Below are 23,812 nucleotides of genomic sequence, written 5' to 3' on the forward strand. Positions count from 1 at the left end.
CAACCACCACTCTACTTCTTGACTACTTTTTGACTTAGTTTCTCTTTCACATAATAAAAGAGAGGGTCCACTGTTAACTATGGGATTGTTTCTATACATATGCAGGCCTTCTTGCATATACGTGATTGAATTTATTATAAGAGAGGTAAGAGAAAATGGGACTGGAGAAAGAAAAGAGACAGCTGGATAGGGATTTTCATATTGGGCCTACTATCCACAGGCCTCAGCAGCCCTGCCATGGATCCGGCCGATTCTTTCGCATTAAGAAGTTGATCTTTCGAGCCATTTCCATGTTGTAGATCCGCCGACAGGTTTCATAGCTTTCCCGCTGTCGTCGGCGACAAGGCTTTTCATAGTACCGCCGTCGCTTAATGTCCTCGATGAGCCCATCCATGGTGAGGATTCTGTATAAAGGGAGGCAATAAAGTTAGAAACCTGGGCTCATTATTATTCTTTTCCAATTCCAGAGATGGCCAGAAGTCAACTGACCAAATGACTGGTGTCTATAAAAATTATAAAGGGAAATGGTGGTTGCATAGCATTAATTGCCTACCTATAGAGGCCCCAAACAGGAATTTGTGGGAAATAACAAAGCAATTAATTACACAGTCCTTGCTCTTGGGGGGTTTATAGTCAGGGTCATATTTTCAACCTTTATTCTCCCACAGCACACCTGAGGGATGTGACACAGTCCTTAAGAACAGTGGCTCTATGGCAGTGATTCTCAACCAAGCGATCATTTCAGAATCTTCGGACGGGGTCATTCATTTGTAGTAGGAAAAACAAATCACTAGGGGTGACTCCTACTTAGTCCTTAGTGGCAAATGCTCCCCCATCCCTATAGTTTAACTGATACAGCTGAAGTCTGTAGGCTTGAGAGATCCCTGGGCCTACTTAATACAAGGAAAGAAGAGGCCTTTATCAAACCAATGATACAAATGGGAGTATCAGTAGCCTCACCCAACAGTTCCCCAGGTACCACATGCTCCAACCACACTACTTTGCTGACTATTTCCTGAACACACTCTGATACCAAGTCTTTATTCACCCTGCTTCCTCAATCTAGAATGCCACCTCCACCTCCAGTTGCCAACCTTCTGAGTAAAATTTTCCTCATCTTTTTGATGCCAAACCTAGATGCCACGTCTCCAAAAAGGTTTCTCATCTTCTTAGAGAAAATCATTTCTATTATTGTATACCTACTTAGTAATTATTTCATTCCTCCACTCTGTTAGTTATTTATACAAATGTCTCCCTCATTAGACTGAAAATCTGTGAAGGAAGAAACCACGTTTTATTAATCTTTAAGCGTCTATAAAATTGAGCTCGCTCTGTTTTTTCCTGCCTACCCAATTCCTTTCAATGCAGTTCCTCTTGCTGGATATTTTTTTTCTTTTCAAATTTTTATTGAAATACTAGTTAGTTAACAATTAGTATAATATTGGTTTCAGGAGTAGAATTTAATGATTCATCACTTACATATAACACCCAGTGCTCATCACAAGTGCCCTCCTTAACATCCATCACTCACTTAGCCCATTCCTTGCCCACTTCCTTCCATCAACCCTGTTTGTTCTCTATACAATGAGTCTCATGGTTTGCTTCCCTCTCTCTCTTTTTTTCTCCCTTCCTATATGGTCATCTGTTTTGTTTCTTAAATTCCACATATGAGTCGGGGTGCCTGGGTGGCGCAGTCGTTAAGCGTCTGCCTTCGGCTCAGGGAGTGATCCCAGAGTCCTGGGATTGAGCCCCACATCAGGGTCCTCCGCTGAGAGCCTGCTTCTTCCTCTCCCACTCCCCCTGCCTGTGTTCCCTCTCTCGCTGGCTCTCTCTCTCTCTCTCAAATAAATAAATAAAATCTTTAAAAAAAAAACTTAAAAAAAAATTTCACAAGTGAAATCATATGGTATCTGTCTTTCTCTGACTGACTTATTTCACTTAGCATAATATGTTCTAGCTCCACCCACATCATTGCAAATGGCAAGATCTCATTCTTTTTGAGAAACACCCCCCCCCCCCAATCTTTATCCATTCACCAGTCCATGGACATCTGGGCTCTTTCCATAGTTTGACTATTGTTGATAATGCTGCTATAAACATTGGGGTGCATGTACCCCTCTGAACCTGTATTTCTGTATCCTTCGGTTAAATACCTGGTAGTGCAATTGCTGGGTCATGGGGTACTCTTGTTGGATTTATAACACATCTAACTCAAACTTACCTCTTTGTTCTTCCACAAAGACATTGGAGCTTATTCTATCAACTACTCAATCCGTAGGCTCCTGAGAACTCTGGCTCCAATCTGTAATTTGTTGCTTCCTCTTAATCACATCACCAGTTGGTCCTAAGGAGGTCTAGAGGCATCTGCTGCTGTTTCCCTCCATTTCTGGCATTGTTTACATGGCCCCTTTTCTGCTCACTCTTTCTTTCATTACAGGTAAAAAGTAAGTCACAAACACAGTTGGAGATAAGGAGGTTAAGTGGAAGAAGGGGGATAGAGGAAAAAGAAAATCAAAATAAGAGAAACCACCAGCTACTTCTGCTCAGTGAGAAGCCCTATTTGTTGCTGCTATGTTATACCACAAAGCCCGAGATAACAACTACAGACTGAACGTGAACTTGAAAAGATGTGAGCTTTGGGTAAATTACAAATGTGCATAGACTGTGAATACAAATGTGAATAGACTGTGAATACAAATGTGAATCACTGTCCTATGGGATCCCCTCCCAGGTTCCTGCTATTTAATATCAAGAATGCTTTATAGGCTACTAGAAAATCATATTTGTATAAATCAGTTTGTCTAGGTGTTAGTGGTAGGAAGACAGGAGGCAAGGGAATTGCTGCAAATTCCCAGAAGCAGGAGAAGCAGATAATTCGGGATCTACTGGAACACAGTCATGCCCAGAAGTCATGTGGATCCAACACCAGAATCTTACGATAGAGAAGTAAGGCACCAAAGACTAAAAGACTCCGCATCCTAGCCCACCTTTGCTACCCTTATTCCTTAATTTACTCTTAAATGTTGGTATCCCTCCAGATTCCTTTTTTTTTTTTTAAGATTTTATTTATTCATTTGACACAGAGAGAGAGACAGCGAGAGAGGGAACACAAGCAGGGGGAGTGGGAGAAGGAGAAGCAGGCTTCCTGCTAAGCAGGGAGCCCCACACAGGGCTTGATCCCAGGACCCTGGGACCATGACCTGAGCCGAAGGCAGATGCTTAACGACTGAGCCACCCAGGAGCCCCGGTATTCCTCCAGATTCTGACTAAAAACCTCCTTCTTTCTGGTTCTACATGACTTCCTTAACTTTTACCAGTGAGCCTCAACACTAATGCACAATGAAATCATCCCCTAAAAGGTTTTAAAAAAGTACTGCTTCCTGGGGTGGCGCCTGGATGGCTCAGTTAGTTGAGCAGCCAACTCTTGGTTTCGGCTTGGGTCATGATCTCGGGGTCCTGGGATCAAGCCCTGCACAAGGGCTCCATGCTCAGCGGGAGTCTGCTTGGAGATTCTTTCCTTTGCCCCTCCCCCCACTTTGCGCAGAACTCACGCGTTCTGCACGCACACGCTCGCTCTCCCAAATAAGTGAATGTTAAAAAAAAAAAAAAAAGTACTGATTCCTGGGCCCCATTCCTCAAAGATTCTGATTTAATTGCTCTAGCATAGAATTACGGAATTATTCTAGCACTAGAAATGTTTGAAAAGACTCCCAGGTAATTCTAATACAGAGCCCCACCTGAGAACTGACACAGACACTGCTGACTCCTGAATCTTTACCTCTAGTCCCAACCTTACTTTAGAGCTAGACTGTTATTTCCAATTGCCTCAAAACCTACAAAGACCATGATCTATGATCAGTGATTATGACTCACTGAAAACTCAGATGATGGTTCGCATTTCTGAGTAATAAAGTTCTGTACATTTAAAAAACAAACACACAAAAAACCCTACAAAGACCAAAGTTATTGTCTCCTCCTAAAATCTATTTTTCCACCTCTATACTATTAATGACATCACCAATTACTCAAGCTAAAAATATCAGCATGTTCCTGGACTAGGCCTTCCCTTTTATTTCCTACATCCACACTTAACATATCCCATAAATTCTATAACCCGAGAATTCTATAACTTTACATCTCTTCCTTCTCTCCTTTCCTATGGCCACAGCTCTAACTATGGTCCTTATCATCTTGTACTTGGATTACAGAAATAAACATTTAACTGATCATTTAATCAATAAATGTTTATGGAATCCCAACTTGGTACCAGACGTTGTGTTAAATGCTGAGGACAGAAAACAAACTTAGACATGCTTCCCTACCCTTGTAGTCTAGTAAAAAAGATAATTATACCAGAATTACAATAGAGTGTGATCACTCCTTCCTTCGGTTCCCAAAGCACAGTGGTCCTCAAACTTCAGCCTGCAGCCGTCTCCCAAAAATCCCATTAAAACACAGATTGCTGGAGTGCCTAAGTGGCTCAGTCGGTTAAGCACCCGACTCTTGATTTTGGCTCAGGTCTCAGGGTCCTGGGACGGGGCCCTGAGTCAGGCTCTGCACTCAGCACAGAGTCTGCTTGAGGTCCTCTCCCCTCCCGCTCCCCCTGCTCGCATTGTCTCAAATAAATAAATAAATAAATAAAATCTCCCTTATTGGGGTGTGTGCTTTCTAAGGTTAGAAATTATTTTGTGTTCATTTTTTTAAATGAATTCATTTTTATATTTAACATAAGGCTTGGCAAACAGTATCTGTAAATATAGGATAAAAATGGATCTTCTCGGCGACCAACAAATGTCCACAGCTCAGTGGATGAAGTGACTTTATAATAGACACAGTTTTTGGGAAAAATAACTCAGAAAGCCTCATTAATGTTACCTTTCCTATGATGGCACATTAGAGTTTAGACAGCATTTTCACATTCATGATCCTAATACAATCCTATAAAATTAAAGAAGCAGGCAATGTCATCTTTTTACAGAGTAGGAACCAGGAGTCCAGAGCGGATAACCTGCCCAAGATCACAAAATGGAGCTAGAAGTAGAATCCAGATAAAAAGATGGGAGCCAAAAAGATATGGCACACTGTGGGAAAGGAATGATCCAAAGATCTAAGCCTTTATTTGTCTAGATCTTGTTTACTGCTGTCTAATAAAGGCCATGTTTTGGACTAGTCTAGTACATTAGATAACAGAAAAGTCTCGGAAAGAAAAAGATTGGATACATAATATAAAAAGGACATGGAAACTGGGTCTGAGAGAGACTATTAAAAAAACAGGGACACTGGATATGACTTCACTAGGAAGAGGATCCTACTGGAATGACAAAGACTGTTTGTTTATTTATTTTTGACAAAGACAGCTTAAAAGTGCGATGAAAGAAAACTGCAAAAGGAAGAGGGAGTTTAGACATATACTCAGTTAGGTATCCTACTGGAATTTTAGAGTTTGAAACAGAAATGATCACCTTACCAGGTGCCTGGGTGGCTCAGTCGGTTAAGCGTCTACCTTTGGCTCAGGTCATGATCTCAGGGTCCTGGGATCGAGTCCCACCTCAGGGCTCCCTGCTCAGAGGGGATCCTGCTTCTCCCTGTCCCTCTGCCCCCCTGCTCATGCTCTCTCTCTCACTCTCTATGTCAAATAAATAAATAAAATCTTAAAAAAAAAAAAAAGTTATCACCTTACCAAGTAAATGCCTGTGTGGTCAGGCAAAAAAAAAGCAAAACAGAGGTGCCTGGGTGGCTCAGTTGCTTAAGCATCTGCCTTCGGCTCACGTCATGATCTCAGGGTCCTGGGATCGAGCCCCTCATCGGGGTCCCTGCTCAGTGGGAAGCCTGCTTCTCCCTCTCCCACTCCCCCTGCTTGTGTTCCCTCTCTCACTGTGTGTCTCTCTGTCAAATAAATAAATAAATAAAATCTTTATTTAAAAAAAAAGCAAAATAAGAGAAAAGTAACAGAAGGATCTAAGAGTAGAGGAAGGGAAAGAATGAAAAGATCACGGTCCCCAACATAATGATGGGGTTGCTAAATGATGGGGTCCCTGGATGGTTCTAACTACTCTAGCTCATCCTTACCCCGTTCTTTCCAGTTATCCTAAAAAAGCAGATTACCTTCAAAAGCTCCAAAGTCCCTATAGTAGAGGCATCTACTCAACTCACTTCTAATAAAAAAGGATGCAGAAAGAGCTTTGTAGAACCAATGAAGTAAATACAGAGGTGTTACTAATGATGCTTCTGCTTCCAAAGGTAGTTCAAGGACTAGCAGACCAAGAGCTTCAGAGTAAACAGATCAGCTTGGAGTTGGGGCGCTTGGCAACCTAACACTGAAGGAGAAATTAGTGGCCAATTTTACTTAAATTCATCAGATTATGTAAAAGGAGCTGAGCTGCCTGGGCTGGGGCAGGTTGGAAGTGGCAAATTCACATGTCAGCGTAGCCAGTCTACATCAGGATAACATATATGCACAAGGACTCGCTGGGCCCAGAAGCTCCCCTACCGGGAATAAAAGAAGTCAACGGGGCCCACTTTCAGTGTGCTTGCCTTTCCTTGCTTGGGGGCCAGCCAGTCATACAGGGCTTCCTAACAACCCCCACTCTCCATCTCCTCATCCCAGGGCAGGAATGAGGGCCCTTGGTTATATAACAAGCATTTTGTGGTGGTCTCATTGGCTGTTTCCTTTTTAAGACTGTCTTTGTGCTCCAAACACGCCAAAGCTTTAACCACCTCCCTCTTATCTCATTTGCTCTCCTGCCTACTGTTGTAATTAGACCACAGGACATGCAACTAATTTTTAAAATACCGACCATCAGAAAGCTGGGAGAGACAAGGGGAAGCCCAGGATGTAATACAGAATACAGAAAAGGTGTAATACATAAAAGGTGGCCAGAGAGGACATTAAGAAAAAGCAGAGAAAAATAAGAAAAGTGCATCAGAAAATGTGTTTGACAGACAGGAAGACTACGATACTCCAGAACTAGCTGGCTCACATTTTCATGCTTAAAAGTCCTTGCCTAGAAAATTATTCTAAGAGCAAGATATTTGTCCATTTTCTCCCCCTTAAGCTAAATAAAATTTATAGCATATATATCTAATACTCCAATATTAAAAGGAAGAGAAATGTAGCTTCTTAAAAACTGAACGCAAACTGACAAAGTTAGTATCCTCCTGAAAGACTATAAAAATCACTACTGTAACACTTGCTCCAACCTGGCACCTTCCAACAATGTGCACTTCTTCTTTTTTCCTTTCAAAGATTTTATTTATTTATTTCAGAGGAGAGGGGGAGAGAGAGAGAGAAGCAGCCAGGGGGAGGGGCAGAGGGAGAGGGAGAAGCAGGCTCCCCGGTGAGCAGGGAGCCTGATGCAGGGCTCAATCGCAGGATTGTGAGATCATGACCTGAGTCAAAGGCAGATGCTTATTAACCAACTGAGCCACCAAGCACTCCAACAACATGCACGTCTTGCACTGCTTTCCTAGATAATCCCAGCCACAAAGAATGAATTTTCTAAATTCATAAGGAAGCCGAAGAGATAATTGCACGTCAGTCCCTGAGTCTCTGGGACTTGAACCTTTTTGTACATTTTTCTTTCCAACTATTCCTCTTCCTTTGATCACATTCCTTCCTTTTTAAGTAATATATAGTTTTTCCCCAAAAGCTATTCCTAAATTGGTGTTTTAATCCCTGAAATGAAGAAAAAGTAATGCCACGTTTCTTTTTTCTGTACGATTTATTTATTTATTTTGGGGGTGGGGAGAGAGAGCGAGAGACACCAGAAGTGGAGGGAGAGGGTGAGGGAGAGAGAATCCTCAAGCCGACTCTCCGTTAAGCAAGGAGCCTGACATGGGGCTCGATCCCAGGACCCCGAGATCATGACATGAACCAAAATCAAGAGTCTGCCACTTAACCAAACAAGCCACCCAGGCCACCCAGGCTCCCAGCAATGCCACATTTCTTAATTAGGACACTTGACAGTGTGCCAAGGGTATAATCTAGAGATAAAAGTCTCTGGATAAATTTGATGCATTTGCCCAGCGCACCAATTTTAACTTGAATAGGGGTGGAGGTAGTAGCCCTAGAACAGATGCAATGGCAATGAATTAAAAAAAAAAAAATCTCCTAAAATCTTAATTAAAAAAAGAGAGACTTCAAAAAGATTCCATGTTTGCTTATAGTAACAGAACTCCTATAGTTCCTTCACTCTCCTTTGCTGTTAAGGATACTTTAGTGGAAAGGTTGACAAACACTAAAGTAAGAGATTGAAGAAGATAAAGAAACATTTACATTTATTAAATAGACATTAACTGAGAGCTTTCTATGCGCCAGACGCTTGGCAAATGCAAGGGATATACAAATGAAAATGCACAGCTCTCTGCTCTTAAGGTTATTACAATCCTGGGTCAACATTAAAATGTCCTGGGACATTTTAAAAAAATTTTTTTCCAAGATTTTATTTATTTATTTGTCAAGAGAGAGAGAGAAAGACAGAGAGAGACAGAGAGCACAAGCAGGGGGAGCAGCAGGCAGAGGAAGGAGAAGCAGGCTCCCCGCTGAGCAACGAGCCGGAGGTGGGACTCAATCTCAGGACCTGGGGTCATGAGCCAAAGGCAGACGCTTAACCGACTGAGCCACCCAGGCGTCCACATGGGACATTTTTAAAAATGCTGGTCACACACCACTGCCCAGACTTAGTCTCAGGCTGGGCCCTGGCATCAAGAGTTTTTTTTTTTTAAAGGTTCCCCAGGTGATTCTAAATTGGTAGCCAGGGCTGAAAACCACATGGTGTCACACTGACCAGTCTCCTGCCGTTTCTGACTAAAATTAGCACTTATACCTAGGAAAGAAGTATGCATAAACTGCCCTTCACCTACAAAAAGAGAATCTTAAAAGAAGTATGGGGCTGCTGTTTAACAAAAAGAAGAACGAACGAAAAAGAGAAAGAAAAAGAAAAAGAGAGAGGGATGTAAAAACAGATTCCTAAGAACAAGAACTGATATAGTACCAGGCCAGGCCAGATGGCAGAAAGAATCCAAACGTGCCTCACCTTCTGCCATTTATTTATTCTTCCCTCACCTGCCACCCACTTGCATCTGGAATCAGGAAGGATTTTTAGAAAAAATGAAAAAAAGAAAAAAAAAACAGGAAAAGAAAAACTCTAATGTTGATTAAAATAAAAATATATTGGATTTTGGAAGATGCAGATATATAGAGGTTTGGTTCTAAGTTAATTAGTACGATCCCAGGCAAAAACACCAGAAAAGTCTTCTCTCAGAAGGTAGAAGGCCTAATGCTTTCTTCAGGTCTGACATCAACGGAAAGAGAATCAACTCCTTCAGGCAGGAATTAGAAATAATTTGTTTATCAGGTTTTAAATTTTTGTAACTGGAAATGGAAATGAAGGAGCAGAGCAGGGGCACCTGGTGGCTCAACTGGTTAAGCATTTGCCTTCAGCTCAGTCATGGTCCCAGGGTCCGGGGATTGAGTCCCACATCGGGCTCCCTGCTCAGCGGGAAGCCTGCTTCTCCCTCTGCCTGCCGCTCCCCCTGCTTGTATGTGCGTGCGTAAGCTCTCTCTCTCTCTCTGTCAAATAAATAAATAAAATCTTAAAAGCAAGCAAGCAAGCAAGCGAGCAGAGCATACAGAGGGAATAAATGCTATTATTTCAAAATGAGATTAGCAATAGGCTAAATAGAAGAGCCTTGGTTGGAAAGTATCACTATCCATAAGAAAAGCCATTCCAGTATCAGCAGAAAATTGGATCATCCTGACAAAATAAAGCTTAATTTTCTCATTTTTTCATCTCCAGGCCACCTTGAGCATAATCTAATAATCAAGGAAGACAGAGAAAAAAAACGCTAAACTCTTAATCATTCAAATAAAAAAAATAAACAAATCACCCGCAAGCAAAACCAAAAGGGTAAAACTTCCTTACACTAACTTCCAACTTACGATCATAGCTACCACACAATGCCTACCATGTGCCAAGCACTGTTCTAAGCAATTTAACCGTATTAACTAATTTAATCCTCACATCAACTCCAAGAGGTAGGTACTATTAGTTCCACTTTACAGATGAAGAAACTGAGGCAGAGAGAGACATTAAGTAGCTTACCATAGATCATGCAGCAAATAAATTGCAGAGCTGAGATCTATCTGAACCAGGCAGTTGGCTTCAGGGTCTGTGCTCTTTTTTTTTTTAGATTTATTTACTTTAGGGGCACCTGGGCGGCTCAGTCAGTTGGGTGTCTGCCTTTGGCTCAGGTGATGATCCCGGGGTCCTGGAATCGAGCCCCGCATCAGGCTCCCTCCTCAGCGGGAAGCCTGCTTCTCCCTCTCCCACTCCCCCTGCTCAGCCCTCTCCCTCCACCTGCTGCTCCCCCTGCTTGTGCTCTCTCTCCCTCTCTATCAAATAAATCAGTAAAATCTTTGAAAAAAATAGATTTATTTGAGAGAGAAAGAGAGAGTGCATGCAAGCAGGGGTTGGGGGGGTAGGGGAGAGGGAGAGAGAAAATCTCCAGTAGACTCCCCGTTGAGTGCAGAGCCTGACTCAGGGCTCGATTCCATGACCCCAAGATCATGACCTGAGCTGCAATCAAGAGATGGTCATTTGCGGGGCACCTGGGTGGCTCAGCCGCTAAAGAGTCTGCCTTCAGCTCAGGTCATGATCCCGGGGTTCTGGGATTGAGCCCCGCATCGGGCTTCCTGCTCCGTGGGAAGCCTACTTCTCCCTCTCACACTCCCCTTGCTTGTGTTCCCTCTCTTGCTGTCTCTGTCAAATAAATAAACAAAATCTTAAGAAAAAAGAAAAAGAGAGAGATGGTCATTCAACCAACTGAGCCAAACACTCAGAGAGAGGGTCTGTGGTCTTATATTCAAGCCATGACTTTGGTCAAAAGTATTAAAGTTGGGGCGCCTGGGTGGCACAGCGGTTAATCGTCTGCCTTCGGCTCAGGGCGTGATCCCGGCATTACGGGATCGAGCCCCACATCAGGCTCTTCCGCTATGAGCCTGCTTCTTCCTCTCCCACTCCCCCTGCTTGTGTTCCCTCTCTCGCTGGCTGTCTCTCTCTGTCGAATAAATAAATAAAATCTTTAAAAAAAAAAAAAAAAAAAAAAGTATTAAAGTTGTAGCTACTTTCTTGATACAAATATAAGAAATGGTTCAATAAATAATCCTGCACAACAAATTGTTTTTTCATTACTTGACAAAGTAGCTCATTTCTTAAAAATCAAATTTTTGCTTGTTTGTTATTTCCAATTTTAGAACAGGGGAGTTTAGGGGAGCTAAAGCTAAGCCTCTGGAAATTTGTTTCACCATCAAGTAACAGCTGGTCTTTGACATGCCTCAGTAATACAAACATCTCAATCACCCTGGCTAAGAGACCCACCTAAATCCACCAAAATCAATCACACAAAGACTTACAGGGAAAGATCAGAAAAAGGGTGGAGGAATCTGCAAGACTTCCTTTTCCCAAATTCAGTACTTCATCTCACTAGCTAATTTGCTACTGAGTCTATAAAGACATTCATTTTGTGCTTATAGGGGCAAAGAAAGGTCATTAGACATTTTGACCCTCTCACAGACATGCCACTAGGTCTGAAACAGGAAAGAGCTGGGAATGAGCAGCGATAGAAAAAAATGATATATGGTATCTTACCACACAGTACCTAACTGATTATCTTTAGGGAACAGCTTCTGCGCAAGGATATGACTGGTATGCACAGACATAGAATGAGATAATGGGGCTGACCTAAGACCAGATCCTTTTAAAAGACACACATCTTGGGGCGCCGGGGTGGCTCAGTTGGTTAAGCACCTGCCTTCGGCTTGGGTCATGATCCCAGGGTTCTGGGATCGAGCCCCACATTGGGCTCCCTGCTCAGCAGAAAGCCTGCTTCTTGCTCTCCCTCTGCTCTCCTGCTCCTGCTCTCTCACTCTCTATCTCAAATAAATAAATAAAAAATAAATAAAAGACACACAATCCATCTTGAGCCTGCAATTGCTTCTCAATTACGCAGCTTCTTTTTTTTTTGAAGATTTTATTTATTTATTTGACAGAGACAGCCAGCGAGAGAGGGAACACAGCAGGGGAGTGGCAGAGGAAGAAGCAGGCTCCCAGCGGAGGAGCCCGATGTGGGACTTGATCCCGGAACGCCGGGATCACGCCCTGAGCTGAAGGCAGACGCTTAATGACTGCGCCACCCAGGCGCCCCTAATTACACAGCTTCTGACAGCATCTTTGCCCTCATTTACTATGGTCTTCTGCCACCCAACACTCCACACTTAAAACTCTTCGCTAAGAACTAGTTTCTCTTTCATTTACCCTCTCTGTCCCCAAGGACCCCACTAATAAACCCAATCAAATAAAGATTATTAACTGGAAAATGACTGCCATAGTTGTCTACATTTCCAGAGGAACTAGTAAACAATCTAGTGACATAAAGCAAAGAACACTGCAAAGGAAAGGTGTGTTTTATGCTCTCCACTATTCAATAATTGTGTGATCCAAGAAACGTAATTTACATGTCCTAAGCTTCCCTCACTTGTGTAATAAAGCTACCATCTTATTGGCCTTAAGCCAGGCTCATATATTCTCTTAAGATCTCTTTCATACAATTCTTTGATAATTCAACTCAACAAGCATTCGTTTCTTTCACACTGGGGAAAGAAAATGATGAAGCAAGCCTGAAAGTCAAAATCATTACAACCAGTGGTAAGGGCAGACTAAGGAACTATTGGCCTAAGAAGGTATGAAGGTAGGGTATTCTTTATTATAGCCCTTCTACAACTCTTAGTCTAGCATTCAAAACCTTTCAAAACAGCTCTTCTACTCCCAGTTCATTTCCACCTTTATGTTTTTGCTTATGCTGTAACCTTCCTCTAAACCTGATACACTTTTCCATCTCTTGCTTGCTTCTCCAAGATCCCAAAACTGAATTCATCTTTCCATTAGCCTTGCCCTACACCCATCCCTCCCTCGACCTTCTATTTATGATGTACTACGTTCCTGCTTCCCAGAAACTTTATATTTTCATTTTCCCTTTGGGTTCCTTAAGTCTTGGGGGAGACAATTCAGGCTCTGTATAAACAAACCTCATACAGTTAGGTTTTGAGGAAAACTTCATTTTTAAGATAATAAACTAAGGGGCTGAAAAGTTTCAAGTGACTGTGAATACCTGGGCTGGCGGGGGTTTGAGAACAATCTACGACAGGGGAAGGGAGAGAATAACCACCCAAGCACTTCCCAAGAGAGCTTGTCCAGGCACAATTCTCGTTACCTGTTCAGGGTCCGGTATGCACCTTCCACGTTCCCTTCCTGTACCATCACAGTTCTGGCAATGAACTTCAGATGTTTTGCCATTACCTTGGAATTTAAATCTTCACTCTGCAGGATCTAAAGGATAATGGATAAAGGGAAAGTACAGAGACCAGGTAAGAAAGAGAAACACAGCAGAATGCACACCCTACCGCGTGGCTTACTCAGAGTCTGGAAAAGCAACGTCCCCAGGAACAAGGGACACAGGGGCACGCAGAAGTCTTCATAACCTGGAAAGCATAAGCTAATCATAATCAAGACTGCCTAGTTCTCTTTTCTAATACAACCCTAGCATAGGGAAGAAAAGAGATGGTAGCAGGGCGTCATCACGGAGATGTACGTGGCGGGCACGGGAGGATCCGGACGCGCCACAGGCTACTCCAGTTACCGCTCACCGCCCCAGGAGAGGCTGGGGTGGGCGTTGGGTACGAAGTCTTTCTCGGTCTTTCTCGCGCAAGCTTCTCTTCCCGCCACAGCCACCTTGCTTTTCCCCATCCCCAAATCCTCACCCTACGCCCTCAGGAACCAGCCGCCGCAAAGGAGCTCGCGGCCGGAAGCGGAAAGACGTCATCTTCTGCGCCGCGTGAGGAAATCCAGGCTGGAACTAGAAAAACCGCTTGGAAACCATGGCAGCTTTCTTTCTGGCTGGAGTTGTTGGCTTCTCCACGCCCCCCACTCCCACGGCCCCCGCCAGACTCCCCACGCCTCCAGCCCGGACTCTACACCTGACAAAGCAAGATATTCGTTGCCTTAAATTCGCCCGAAACAGGTTCCTCGTTTTCTCATCCTTCGGTCTTTGGGAAGGTCAGCGCGATTCCGTACCCCCTAATCCTATCAAATCTGTAATAAATATTTAAGCTCCCCCCCTTTTTTTTTCTGGAAGGAAAATGAGAGAAATAGGCAAAGCTTCCTGAACACGCTTCCTGTTTTCTCAAAGGACAGAGATTCTTTGAGATCTGCTCTCCGGAAAAAACAGCTTCACGCCCCTCATCTGCTTAAAAACTAAAGAAACGAAATGAACAGACCATGAGTTTCCTGTAACATCATCTGTCCGGCATTTCACTAAATAAAGTGAAACTACTAAACAAGGAATTGGGAAATGACTGCAGGTTTTAGAATTGAAGGTGTTTTTTTGTTTTGTTTTGTTTTGTTTTTAAGATTTCGTTCTTAAGCAATCTCCACACACTCAAACCCACCACCCTAGATCAGGAGTCCCGTGCTCCACGGACTGAGCCGGCCAGGGGCCTTGAACTGAAGACTCTTTAATGTCGACTTCTATCCCTTTGCCTCCCAGTAAGACCTAGTAGAAATATCTCCTTCATTTCTTCTTCACTGTGGAAACAGCTTTTCTTTTATTCGTATGTTACTTCCACATATCCATCTGTGGTTATTCACATAAAATCAGATCTAGTGGCCACTGGAAAACAGTAGAGGAAGGCTCAAAAGAAGAAAGGTACACAAGTACACAAGGTCCCGCATAGGGCACTTTGCTGAGCGGGGAGCCCGCTTGTTCCTCTGCCTGCTGCTCCCCCAAGCTTGTGGTCACTCTCTCTCTGACAAATAAATAAAACCCTTAAAAAAAAAAAAAAAAAAAGGAAAAGAAAAAAGAAAGGTACACAAACAGGTACATGTGTTATAAGGTAAGCCAGGTTCAAAGTACCAAAATAGAGCTAGACTGGGACATCACTATGCTTATTAACAAACTTTTATTGAACACCTACTCTTTGTTAGGTGTGTGTGTGTGTGTGTGTGTGTGTGTGTGTGTGTGTTAAGATTTTACTTATTTGAGAGGGAGAGAGAGAGAGCGGGAGAATGCACAAGCGACGGGAGGGGCAGAGGGAGAAGACGACTCCCAGTTGAGCAGGGAGCCCAACGTTGGGCTGGATCCCAGGACCCTGGGATCATGACCTGAGCGGAAGGCAGACCCTTAACCAACTAAGCCACCCAGACGTCCCTATTAGGTGTTTCTTTTTCTTTTCTTTTTTTTTTTTCTTATTAGGTGTTTCTGATACCATTCCAGTGCCTTGGACCACCAGAAGACAGTACAGTAGACATAAAAGTTAAATAGTAAAACAAGTTAGCATATGATAAATGCAAAATAAATTACATAGGCAAAAGAATAATATGATGGAAAAGCACTGGATTGAAGTCAAGAGATCTGATTTCTGTCCAAATTCTGATATTCATATGTCCTATGTCACTTAAACCAGTAGTCTGAAGTCTACTGTCTGTAGGTGGAATCCAGTTCCACTCCTGTTTTTGTAAATAAAACTTTATTGGAACACAGTTGTGCTCATTTGTTTATATATTAGATATGGCTGCTCTGGGCAACAATGACAGAGTTAGGTAGTTGTCCTCAATTACACAAAATTTGTCATGGGAAAAAAATTGTCATGGGAATCAAATGGGATAAAATATAAAATTCTTTTTGAAATAAAGGAAGAGGGAAATTAACAGTTTTGAGAGCTTGTTATATACCAAACCTTGTATGGGCACTTTATGTGCATAATCTCATTTGATGGAGTAAATGGCCAAAGACAGCTTATATATCATGTTAGTGGACAGAATAATTAAGAGAAGGACTTGAGTGAGTCTCTTAAAGACGGATAGGGTTTAATTGACAGAAGCAAGAAAAGCTGGGCGAAGTGAACATCACGAACAAGAGTTTAGAGTTAAAAAGTCTTACAGTGTTCATCAAGGGCAAATAAAAAAGTGAACAGAGGGATCAAGTAGGGGAACAGAAGGAGAAACAACTTGACTAAAGGCTTTGAACTTCTCAAAGCACTGAGGAGCCACTGAAGGATTTAAATAGGAAATGACATGCAAAACACTGTTTTAGGAAAAGTGAACTGGTATCAGTGACAAGGGATTAGAGGTAGGAGAGACTATTGTTGTAATTAAAGTTTAGGCCAAAGAAGAGTAGGAAGGAATGGTAGGAATTCTTCCTTAAATAGGAAGAAATGGATTTTAAGAGACATTCCAAATACAGAATAAAAAGGATTTGGTGGGACACCTGGGTGGCTCAGTAGGTTGAGTGTCTAACTTGGGTTCAGGTCATGAGCCCAGGGTCCTGGGATCGAGTTCCGCATCAGCCTCCTTGCTCAGCTGTGAGCCTGCTTCTCCCTCTGCCTGCCACTCCCCCTGCATGTGCTCTCTCTCTGGCAAATAAATAAAATCTTTCATATATATATTATATATATATGTATATATATCCCTTATAAATATATATAAAAACATACATTTTATATATATTATATAAAAATATATATTTTATATATTATATATATCGTATGTATATATTGTTATATATATATTATATATATATAAAGGATTTGGTGACTGAACGGCACCAACTTTTAAGTTTAGTTATCTAGAAAAATGATGGTAGCACAGATAGTGTTGACAAAAGAAAAAGAGTATAAAAAGGAAGAACAGGACATCTTTAAAGGAAAGATAGTATTTTCATTGGTGACCACTGGAAAAAGCACTAGACTGGAAACCCAGAGTTCTTTATCCACATTGCGTTGTCTTGCGCAAGCCACCTAAACTTTCTCATCTAAAAAATTAGGAGTGTGAATGATACCTCTTGACTCTAAAATGCTGAAATTTTCAACAATATTTAGGTGTTAATAACATGTAAATAGAATTGTTCAGCAGAGATGTAGACTTTCAGTATGTCTTCTAGGGGAGAGAGTGGGGCTAGAGATGGGGATTCAGAAATCTTCAAAGTTGAGGCAATAAAGCCATGAAAGATGAAATCTTTAAATGAAAGAATGTAGTCAGAGAAAAGGATCAAGGACTGAGCTTAAGGGAACACCCACACTCTAGAGCAGGCGGAAGTGGGGCCATTAAGAGATATAGAAGCTGCTGCCAGGTAGGTAAGAGGAGAATTAGAATAGTGTGTTGTCATGGGATCCAAGGGAGGAGAGTTTCAGTAGGCAGCATCAAGGGTGTCAAATGCTACAGAGAGCATGAAGCACATAGCCTTTGTGCTTGGATCTAGCTACTGATTTGGTGGAAGCTACATTAGAGTACCTGATCCTGGGGGCTCCTAGGTGGCTCAGTCCATTAAGCAAGTGCCTTCAGGTTTGGGTCACGATCTCGGGGTCCTGGGATCAAGCCCCCTGCATTGGGCTCCCTACTCAGTGGGGAGTCTTCATCTGCCTCTGCCCCTCCCCCCTTCTTGTGCGTGCAACGCTCTCTCAAATAGATACATAAAATCTTTTTTTTTAATTTTTAAAAAAGACTTTATTTATTCATTTAAGAGACAGAGAGAGAGAGAACATGAGCCAGGTTGGGGGGGGGAAGGAGGGCAGAGGGAGAAGCAGACTCCTGGCTGAGCAGGGAGCCCGATGTGAAGCTCAGTCCCAGGACCCCGAGATCATGTCCTGAGCATAAGGCAGACGATTAACCAACTGAGTCACCCAGGCGCCCCCGATTAAAAAAAAACAAACAAACCTGATTCTGTGCGATAATTAGTGACTCTGGAAGGTGCACTACAGTGATAGTAGCTAAGCTGCAGGAGGTTAAGAATTGAGTAGTAGAAAGGAGTCAGAAAGATGAGACTGTCAAAAATATGAGGAAAAGATGAGGAAGAGGACAATCAGACTCAAGAGAGGTTTTCCAGAAGGGGGAGACCTGATCCCACTTGTGTGAGAAATAAATATTATTTGTAGGGGAAATAAATAAATAAATAATCCAAGAACAACATGAAGTTACAAGATAAAGAGGGGATAAGTGATACAGCAAAAGTTCCAGAGGGGAAAGGTAATCAAGAGCACAAGTGGAGAGGTTTACCTTAGAAAGGAGGTCGTGCTGGGCGCCTGGGTGGCTCAGTTGGTTAAGCATCTGCCTTAGACTCAGGTCATGATCTCGGGGGTCCTGGGATCAAGCCCCGTGTGGGTCTCCTTGCTCAGCAGGGAGTCTGCTTCTCCCTCTCCCTCTGTCTGACCCTCTCTCTGCTCATACTCTCTCTCAAATAAATAAAATAAAATGAAATAAAATAGAAGAGAAAGGAGATCATACTCTCAGAAATCAAGAGACAATTATTCCCTGAGAACAGGGACTTGAGAAATAGGGGAAAGATGTATAACTAGTTGTGAGAAACATGCTAAGTAGCCAATAAACAATAACTAAAGTGACCTAGTAGTCTGATACACTGCCAAGGCTTAAGATGGGAGAAGACCTGGTTTTGGTGGGAACTGGGACAAATGAGTCCGAGTGATATACAGAGAGGGGCAGACGTAGATAAATTCACAGACTTTCATGTTTGCCTCCTGATAACGCTGGGTAGCTTTCCTTAGTCTGGCATACATTTAGCTGCAGCCTTTTTTTTTCTTTTTTGAGATTTATTTATTTATTTTAGTGCTGGAAGGGCAGAGGGAGAGGGAGAGAGAGAATCTCAAGTAGGCTCCATGGCCAGCATGGGGTTTGATCTCACAACCCTGAGATCATGACCTGAGCCAAAATCAGGAATCGGACGCGTAAGCTTAACCAACTGAGCCACCCTGGCAGCCCTCCTGCAGCTTTTTGAATAAAGATGGGGTCTAGTGTCTGAGGAGACTCCCCATTTTGACAGTTCTAGGGCACCCCTTCCTCTTCAAAGCTGGCAAGCACAGTGGCTGTTCTGGCTCTTGTGTCCCTCCTCTGGCCGCGGATTACACATGCACTTACCCACAAGCATCAGCAGCTCCCACCAAAGCAAAGCGGATCCCAGAGCAGAAGAACCTGCTAGTCTGGGCCAGCTGGAAGATTATAAAAGGGAAAGGTACTAGTCTCCGAGACTAAGTGAAAACACAAGCCCAGTTCTGAACCCTGTTACCGTCCCACGGGTGGTCCCTGGGAAGCCAGCAGCAGAGTCTCATTTGTTCTCCACAGGATTTCTATCACCCCATCCAGACTTCTAACTTGGTGGAGCTCACCGTCACAAACATTCCTACCCCCTTTCTTCTTCTCTGCTGCTCAGAGGATCAATAGTGGTATTTGAAACCGAAAGTTTCAACTTCCTTCAATCAGCAAACTGTTTAGGTATAAAATTTCTTTAATCAAAAAGGACTTCTCTTCCCTCAATACAAATACACACATTAAAAGTAAAAAATATATATGAGAGAAACATATATTTACACAAATTAGAAACCGCAGTCTCAAGTCCTGGATTAGGGGTTGAGAGAATGGACCTCAGGAGCAACTGGAGGATGGCTTCTCATCTGCTCTAGATGTCCCACAGTCATCTCTCTGGTCATGGTGGGTAGACCAGGACCGGACAGGGTACAGATCCAGTCTGATGGCAGGGTTACTGGCAAACTGTGGCAATGAGGTCCCTTTCCAGAGAGTTTCTTAGGGTCACCAGGGATGACAGCAGATGCTGTAGTAGGTGGAACCGGAGTGGTTGGGACAGAGTGGGTGAAGGGCTGCACTCCATGCTGAACAAAAAGGATGACGCCAATGCTGGCTCCAGTGCCTAAAGGACCATGGCCAAAGGAAATGGTACCTGGGGAGCTGAGGGGAGGGTTGCAAATTGGAGTGGTGTGGATCCAAGCGAGGTGCATAGCTGGCCATTCAGTGAGGTGCCAAGGCTGCTTTGGTTTCAACAGTAGACGTCCTCGCTGTGTCTGGTCCATCTTTTCCATGGGAGGTGCAGGAGAAGAAGCAGCTAAGTAACCGTGGTGGCTTGGAAAATGCTAGAAGGGGGAGATAAGAAGAAAAAAAAACATGTGAGAGAGCTTTCAGATTGACTCCACTTGGTTGCTTGAAACTTTTCTTTTCTTGGGGACTCTGTTTGCAATGCAAACATACCTAGCTTTATGCAACAGCTCATTTTCTGCCAGGCCGTGATTAAAAGTTTTAGTCACCTAATTATACTTTCATTTACTTAACAAATACTCGACGGCTTTTTATGTACCACACACTATATCAGGCACTGGACATCCAGACAGGCACAATAAAACAAACAGTCCTATACGTTCTCACTATTTATAAAATAATTCATTTTAGAACTTCTTTTATAAAAGTCTATTTTTAGTTGGAATCATCATTTCCCAATTTCTGTACTTTAAATTTTAAATTCCCTTTGTTGAGTTTCTTAAGAAATGTAAATTAATATGCAGGCAAGATCCTCCTGCTTATTTTTAAATGAGTTATTCCCACAGCAATAATAACTGTGGTTCATTGACTACAAGAAGGACTGTCCATTATCTATAGGAAATTTTACCCTCCCTGTCATTCAAGTACCCCATAAATACCCTATTATTTGAAGGCAGAAAAAAATAGGTCACTTCCACACTAGGTCTAAGAATCTATCCAGCACTCCTTCTATGGGTGCCCCATGGGTGCCCTCCTCCCCTCCCAGTGATATACTTGTTATGACCAGTCCTTGAAGCCCATACTTCCAGAGGGTTTGGTACAAGGATACTTGGGTCAGAGTAAAAAGAGGGAGAAGGAAGGAGTTTTAGGGCAACAGAGGAGAAAGGATTTATACAGAAAAGCTAAGGACTCTTCCTGCATGACTCATCTGGCCAGGTAAAAAGCCTTCTGTATCTATGTGGAAAGCAGATAAGCTCCAACATGAGGAACAGGGTTAAACTTCATGGAGTTCTTTGTAGTGATCACAACAAAACAGAACAAAAACCATACAGGAATCAAGACAATGAAGGAAGGTGAGGCATTCCCTCCCCTGAAAAGAAACCCGTTTTCCAGAGAAAACAGAAGAAATACCCCATTTTTGCAGGTACACTTCGTTTCCTTATTTCCCCATCTCCCCGCAGTTTTATAAGTTCTTACCTTGGTCAGCTGGTATCTGCTACTACCCAGTGATGACTTCTGGGCAGTTATATGAGGAAACCAAGTCTTTAACATCCCTTCCACCTGCAGCAAGGTTCCTAGGTAACGTTCCCTGTTAAAAAGACATTCCTTTAAAATGCCATTAAGTGTGAAAAAGCAACAAGACAGGATTGTAGATATCTCCTTTTTTATGAAGTACTGAGGAAAGAACCAGGGGAACTTACCCCATCTGTGGCTTCTGCAAAACACCGACAATACGCTGGATTCTATCCATTGCCACGCTCTGTTGGAAACTGCTCAATCCTGGGGTCAGGGAGAGAGAAAGACATCAAGGATTGAGATTCAAGAATTTAGTCAGCTAAAGGAAGGACAGAGCAGGGTTAAAATAAATTCACTCAAAGAAATTAAATCACAGAAGCAGAAAAGTAATAATGTAGACAGTGAAGATTTATGAGAAATACACATTTAAAACATTAAGAGGAAGAGATGAACCTAGCCCAGATAATTGCAACTAATCAGATAATTACCTCTCTCAAATCGACCCATCTTCAGCCCATTCAGTAGGTCTGTGAGAGGGCGGATGAATCCTTGAAGCTCTTTACACTGTAGGAAAGCAGGACAAAGTCTATGAGAGGACTGAGAATTGCGCATACAGTACTGTTCTTCCCCACCTCCAAATCTGGGAACCAACACTGCCTTCATAAGGTCCTTACTAACCAGCTGGGTGCTAAGCCATTCCAGTATTGTCTCCTTTCCCCTGCTTTTCCTTACCTTCTGAGCAAAAAGCAGGTCTCCTTCTGTGATACAACCCTGGATGTTTAGGTTGGTTTGTAATTCACCATCTCTTGATCTTTTGACCCCAGATCCTGCCATAGGAGAGGCCAAGCCCCGCTGTTTCAAGTGAGATGCTGTACATTGGTTGCTGGAAACCTTGTGCCGTTGCCTGCAGCGGATAGGACCAGGGCTGGGCCGAGAACCTCCCCTCTGCCCAACAGGGTCTGACCTGGGGCCATGGGCCCCCTTGTCCTCCCCTTCACTATCAGAGGGGAAGCCAACGTCACTGTTCCCTGGGGACGTGGAAAAAGAGGAAGAGAGAGAGTAGGAAGAACAGGAAGAAACGCTAGCTGGAGAATCCATAGGTTCAGAAGCAGGGGCTGGAAAGCAACTCCGGGAGTACCCAAAGATCGGAACCTGCAACTGAAGAGCAAAGCGAGGGAGTTTGTAACCATAATCTGGAAATTAGGAAATGGACTGGGAGACTGGGGGTACTGTATGGGACGATAATACCTCTTCTCTCCTCCCCAGTATTACAATAGAAAAACTCATTTCCTCCGCCTGCCCACCCTCCGTTAAGAACCTGGACTGCCTCTCTGGCTGCCACAGAACAGCTTCTCAGTCTGACAGAGACTCTGTTCTTTCCTCCCCTCTGTTCAGAGTAAATTACATGACTTGACACCTTCCCCCGACAGTTGTTCACCAGGTCTGTTCCCAGCCTGACCCCGCAGCGAGGGCTATTGGCGAACCCTAAAACTCCGGTAACCCACCCAGTGATCCTGTAGGGACCATTCCCCACAGGGACCTTACGCCTCTTCCCAATCTTTCTGATCCGGATCCCTGAGCCGGGACCCTCTACGGTCGCGCCTGCCACGTGATACTATCCTTCCCAATACCACGATCTGCTTTCGGTCCCTAACCTACTCTCTCCGGGTCTGATCCTCTCGCGCGAATCGCTTCCTTATCCTGCAAGCCTCCTCACCTGTATCGGTCGGCTCAGCCCAGGCTGTCTCCTGCTCCTTCTCCAACTCTGCGGGTCTTGGCTGCCCACCTCCGCCTCTCTCCCACTGGGTCCCGCCCCTTCCCCCCCCCAGACACGTGCGGCTGGGCACGTGCCTTCCCCCCTGCATACACAGACCTCTCACTCTCATTGGTTGTCTAGCCGGTGGCACGTGACTCTTGTTACTGAAGCTCACATCCCATTTGCTACAGCCTACAGGGGCTCGGCCAATAGAGACCCAGGTAGGTGACGATTGGCTGGAAGGAAGCATTCCGTGCCCCGCCCCTACATGCGGCTTGCGAACCGGACCCGGTGATGAGAAAAGGAGGAGGATGGAAAAAGAGGGGAAAAGGGCGGAGCCCGTGGCCTTAAATAGAATGATGGTGGGCAGGAGACGTGCGGTTGGAGTGTGCAGACTGGTTGTGAGATCTGAGGCGTGCGTGTTGAGATGTGGGACTCAGGGCTCCTCCTCGGTAGCAGACCCCCCCACGCGGCCCCCCCTTCTGTTTGAGCGCCTCCTCTCACGAGGGCAGCACGTGGAAGCCATCAGCGACTTGAGTCCGCAACGTGTGTGAGAGAATGTATGTATGCCACTGTGTATCCTCTCCCCCTCAGGGGCCCGGGGCCCTCGTGACTCTCGGGTCTCTGCTTCACTCTCTCCGCCTCCTCCTTCTACAAGTTGGGTGCCTCCTGCCCTGCTGGGTGAGGAGGGTGGGGACTGCCGCCGAGAACACCGCGTCCTCTCGCGCACTCCCACTGGGGCGGCTCCTCCGGCCCTTTCCTTACATAACCCGCCACGCACGTTACCAGCTCAGATGCCAGCCAGCCACGACTCTAGAGGTCAAAGCCGAACTCGGTTGTTCCTGACTTTTCTATCTGGGCTCCTCGGGCCCTGCGCCCTGAATTCTGTGATTCCTAGCGCAGGGACCGGAGTATGGGTAGGTCCCTGATT

The 23,812-nt window shown here is 43.9% G+C and overlaps 2 protein-coding genes across 3 annotated transcripts; both read right to left on the reverse strand.

The window, feature by feature from the left end:
- Positions 1-111: 111 nt before the first annotated feature.
- Positions 112-13,924, reverse strand: MRPS21 (mitochondrial ribosomal protein S21). Its single transcript, XM_026486731.4, has 3 exons — positions 13,817-13,924; positions 13,270-13,385; positions 112-404 (listed from the first exon to the last, which is right to left on the reverse strand). Exons 2-3 carry the CDS (start codon positions 13,350-13,352, stop codon positions 224-226), a joined length of 264 nt encoding a protein of 87 aa, XP_026342516.1. The 5' UTR covers positions 13,353-13,385; positions 13,817-13,924; the 3' UTR covers positions 112-223.
- A 5,405-nt stretch (positions 13,925-19,329) lies between these two features.
- Positions 19,330-22,936, reverse strand: CIART (circadian associated repressor of transcription). Of its 2 annotated transcripts, none has more exons than XM_026486587.4 (6): positions 22,843-22,936; positions 21,858-22,283; positions 21,614-21,689; positions 21,311-21,389; positions 21,087-21,198; positions 19,330-19,987 (listed from the first exon to the last, which is right to left on the reverse strand). In XM_026486587.4, exons 2-6 carry the CDS (start codon positions 22,221-22,223, stop codon positions 19,463-19,465), a joined length of 1,158 nt encoding a protein of 385 aa, XP_026342372.2. In that variant the 5' UTR covers positions 22,224-22,283; positions 22,843-22,936; the 3' UTR covers positions 19,330-19,462. The 2 variants fall into 2 exon arrangements, with proteins under 2 accessions (XP_026342372.2, XP_026342374.1); XM_026486589.4 differs by having other exon boundaries at positions 21,858-22,029; positions 22,843-22,931.
- Between the last annotated feature and the right edge of the window lie 876 nt (positions 22,937-23,812).

Source organism: Ursus arctos, unplaced genomic scaffold, assembly GCF_023065955.2.
Source record: "Ursus arctos isolate Adak ecotype North America unplaced genomic scaffold, UrsArc2.0 scaffold_12, whole genome shotgun sequence".
Classification (NCBI taxonomy): Eukaryota; Metazoa; Chordata; class Mammalia; order Carnivora; family Ursidae; genus Ursus; species Ursus arctos.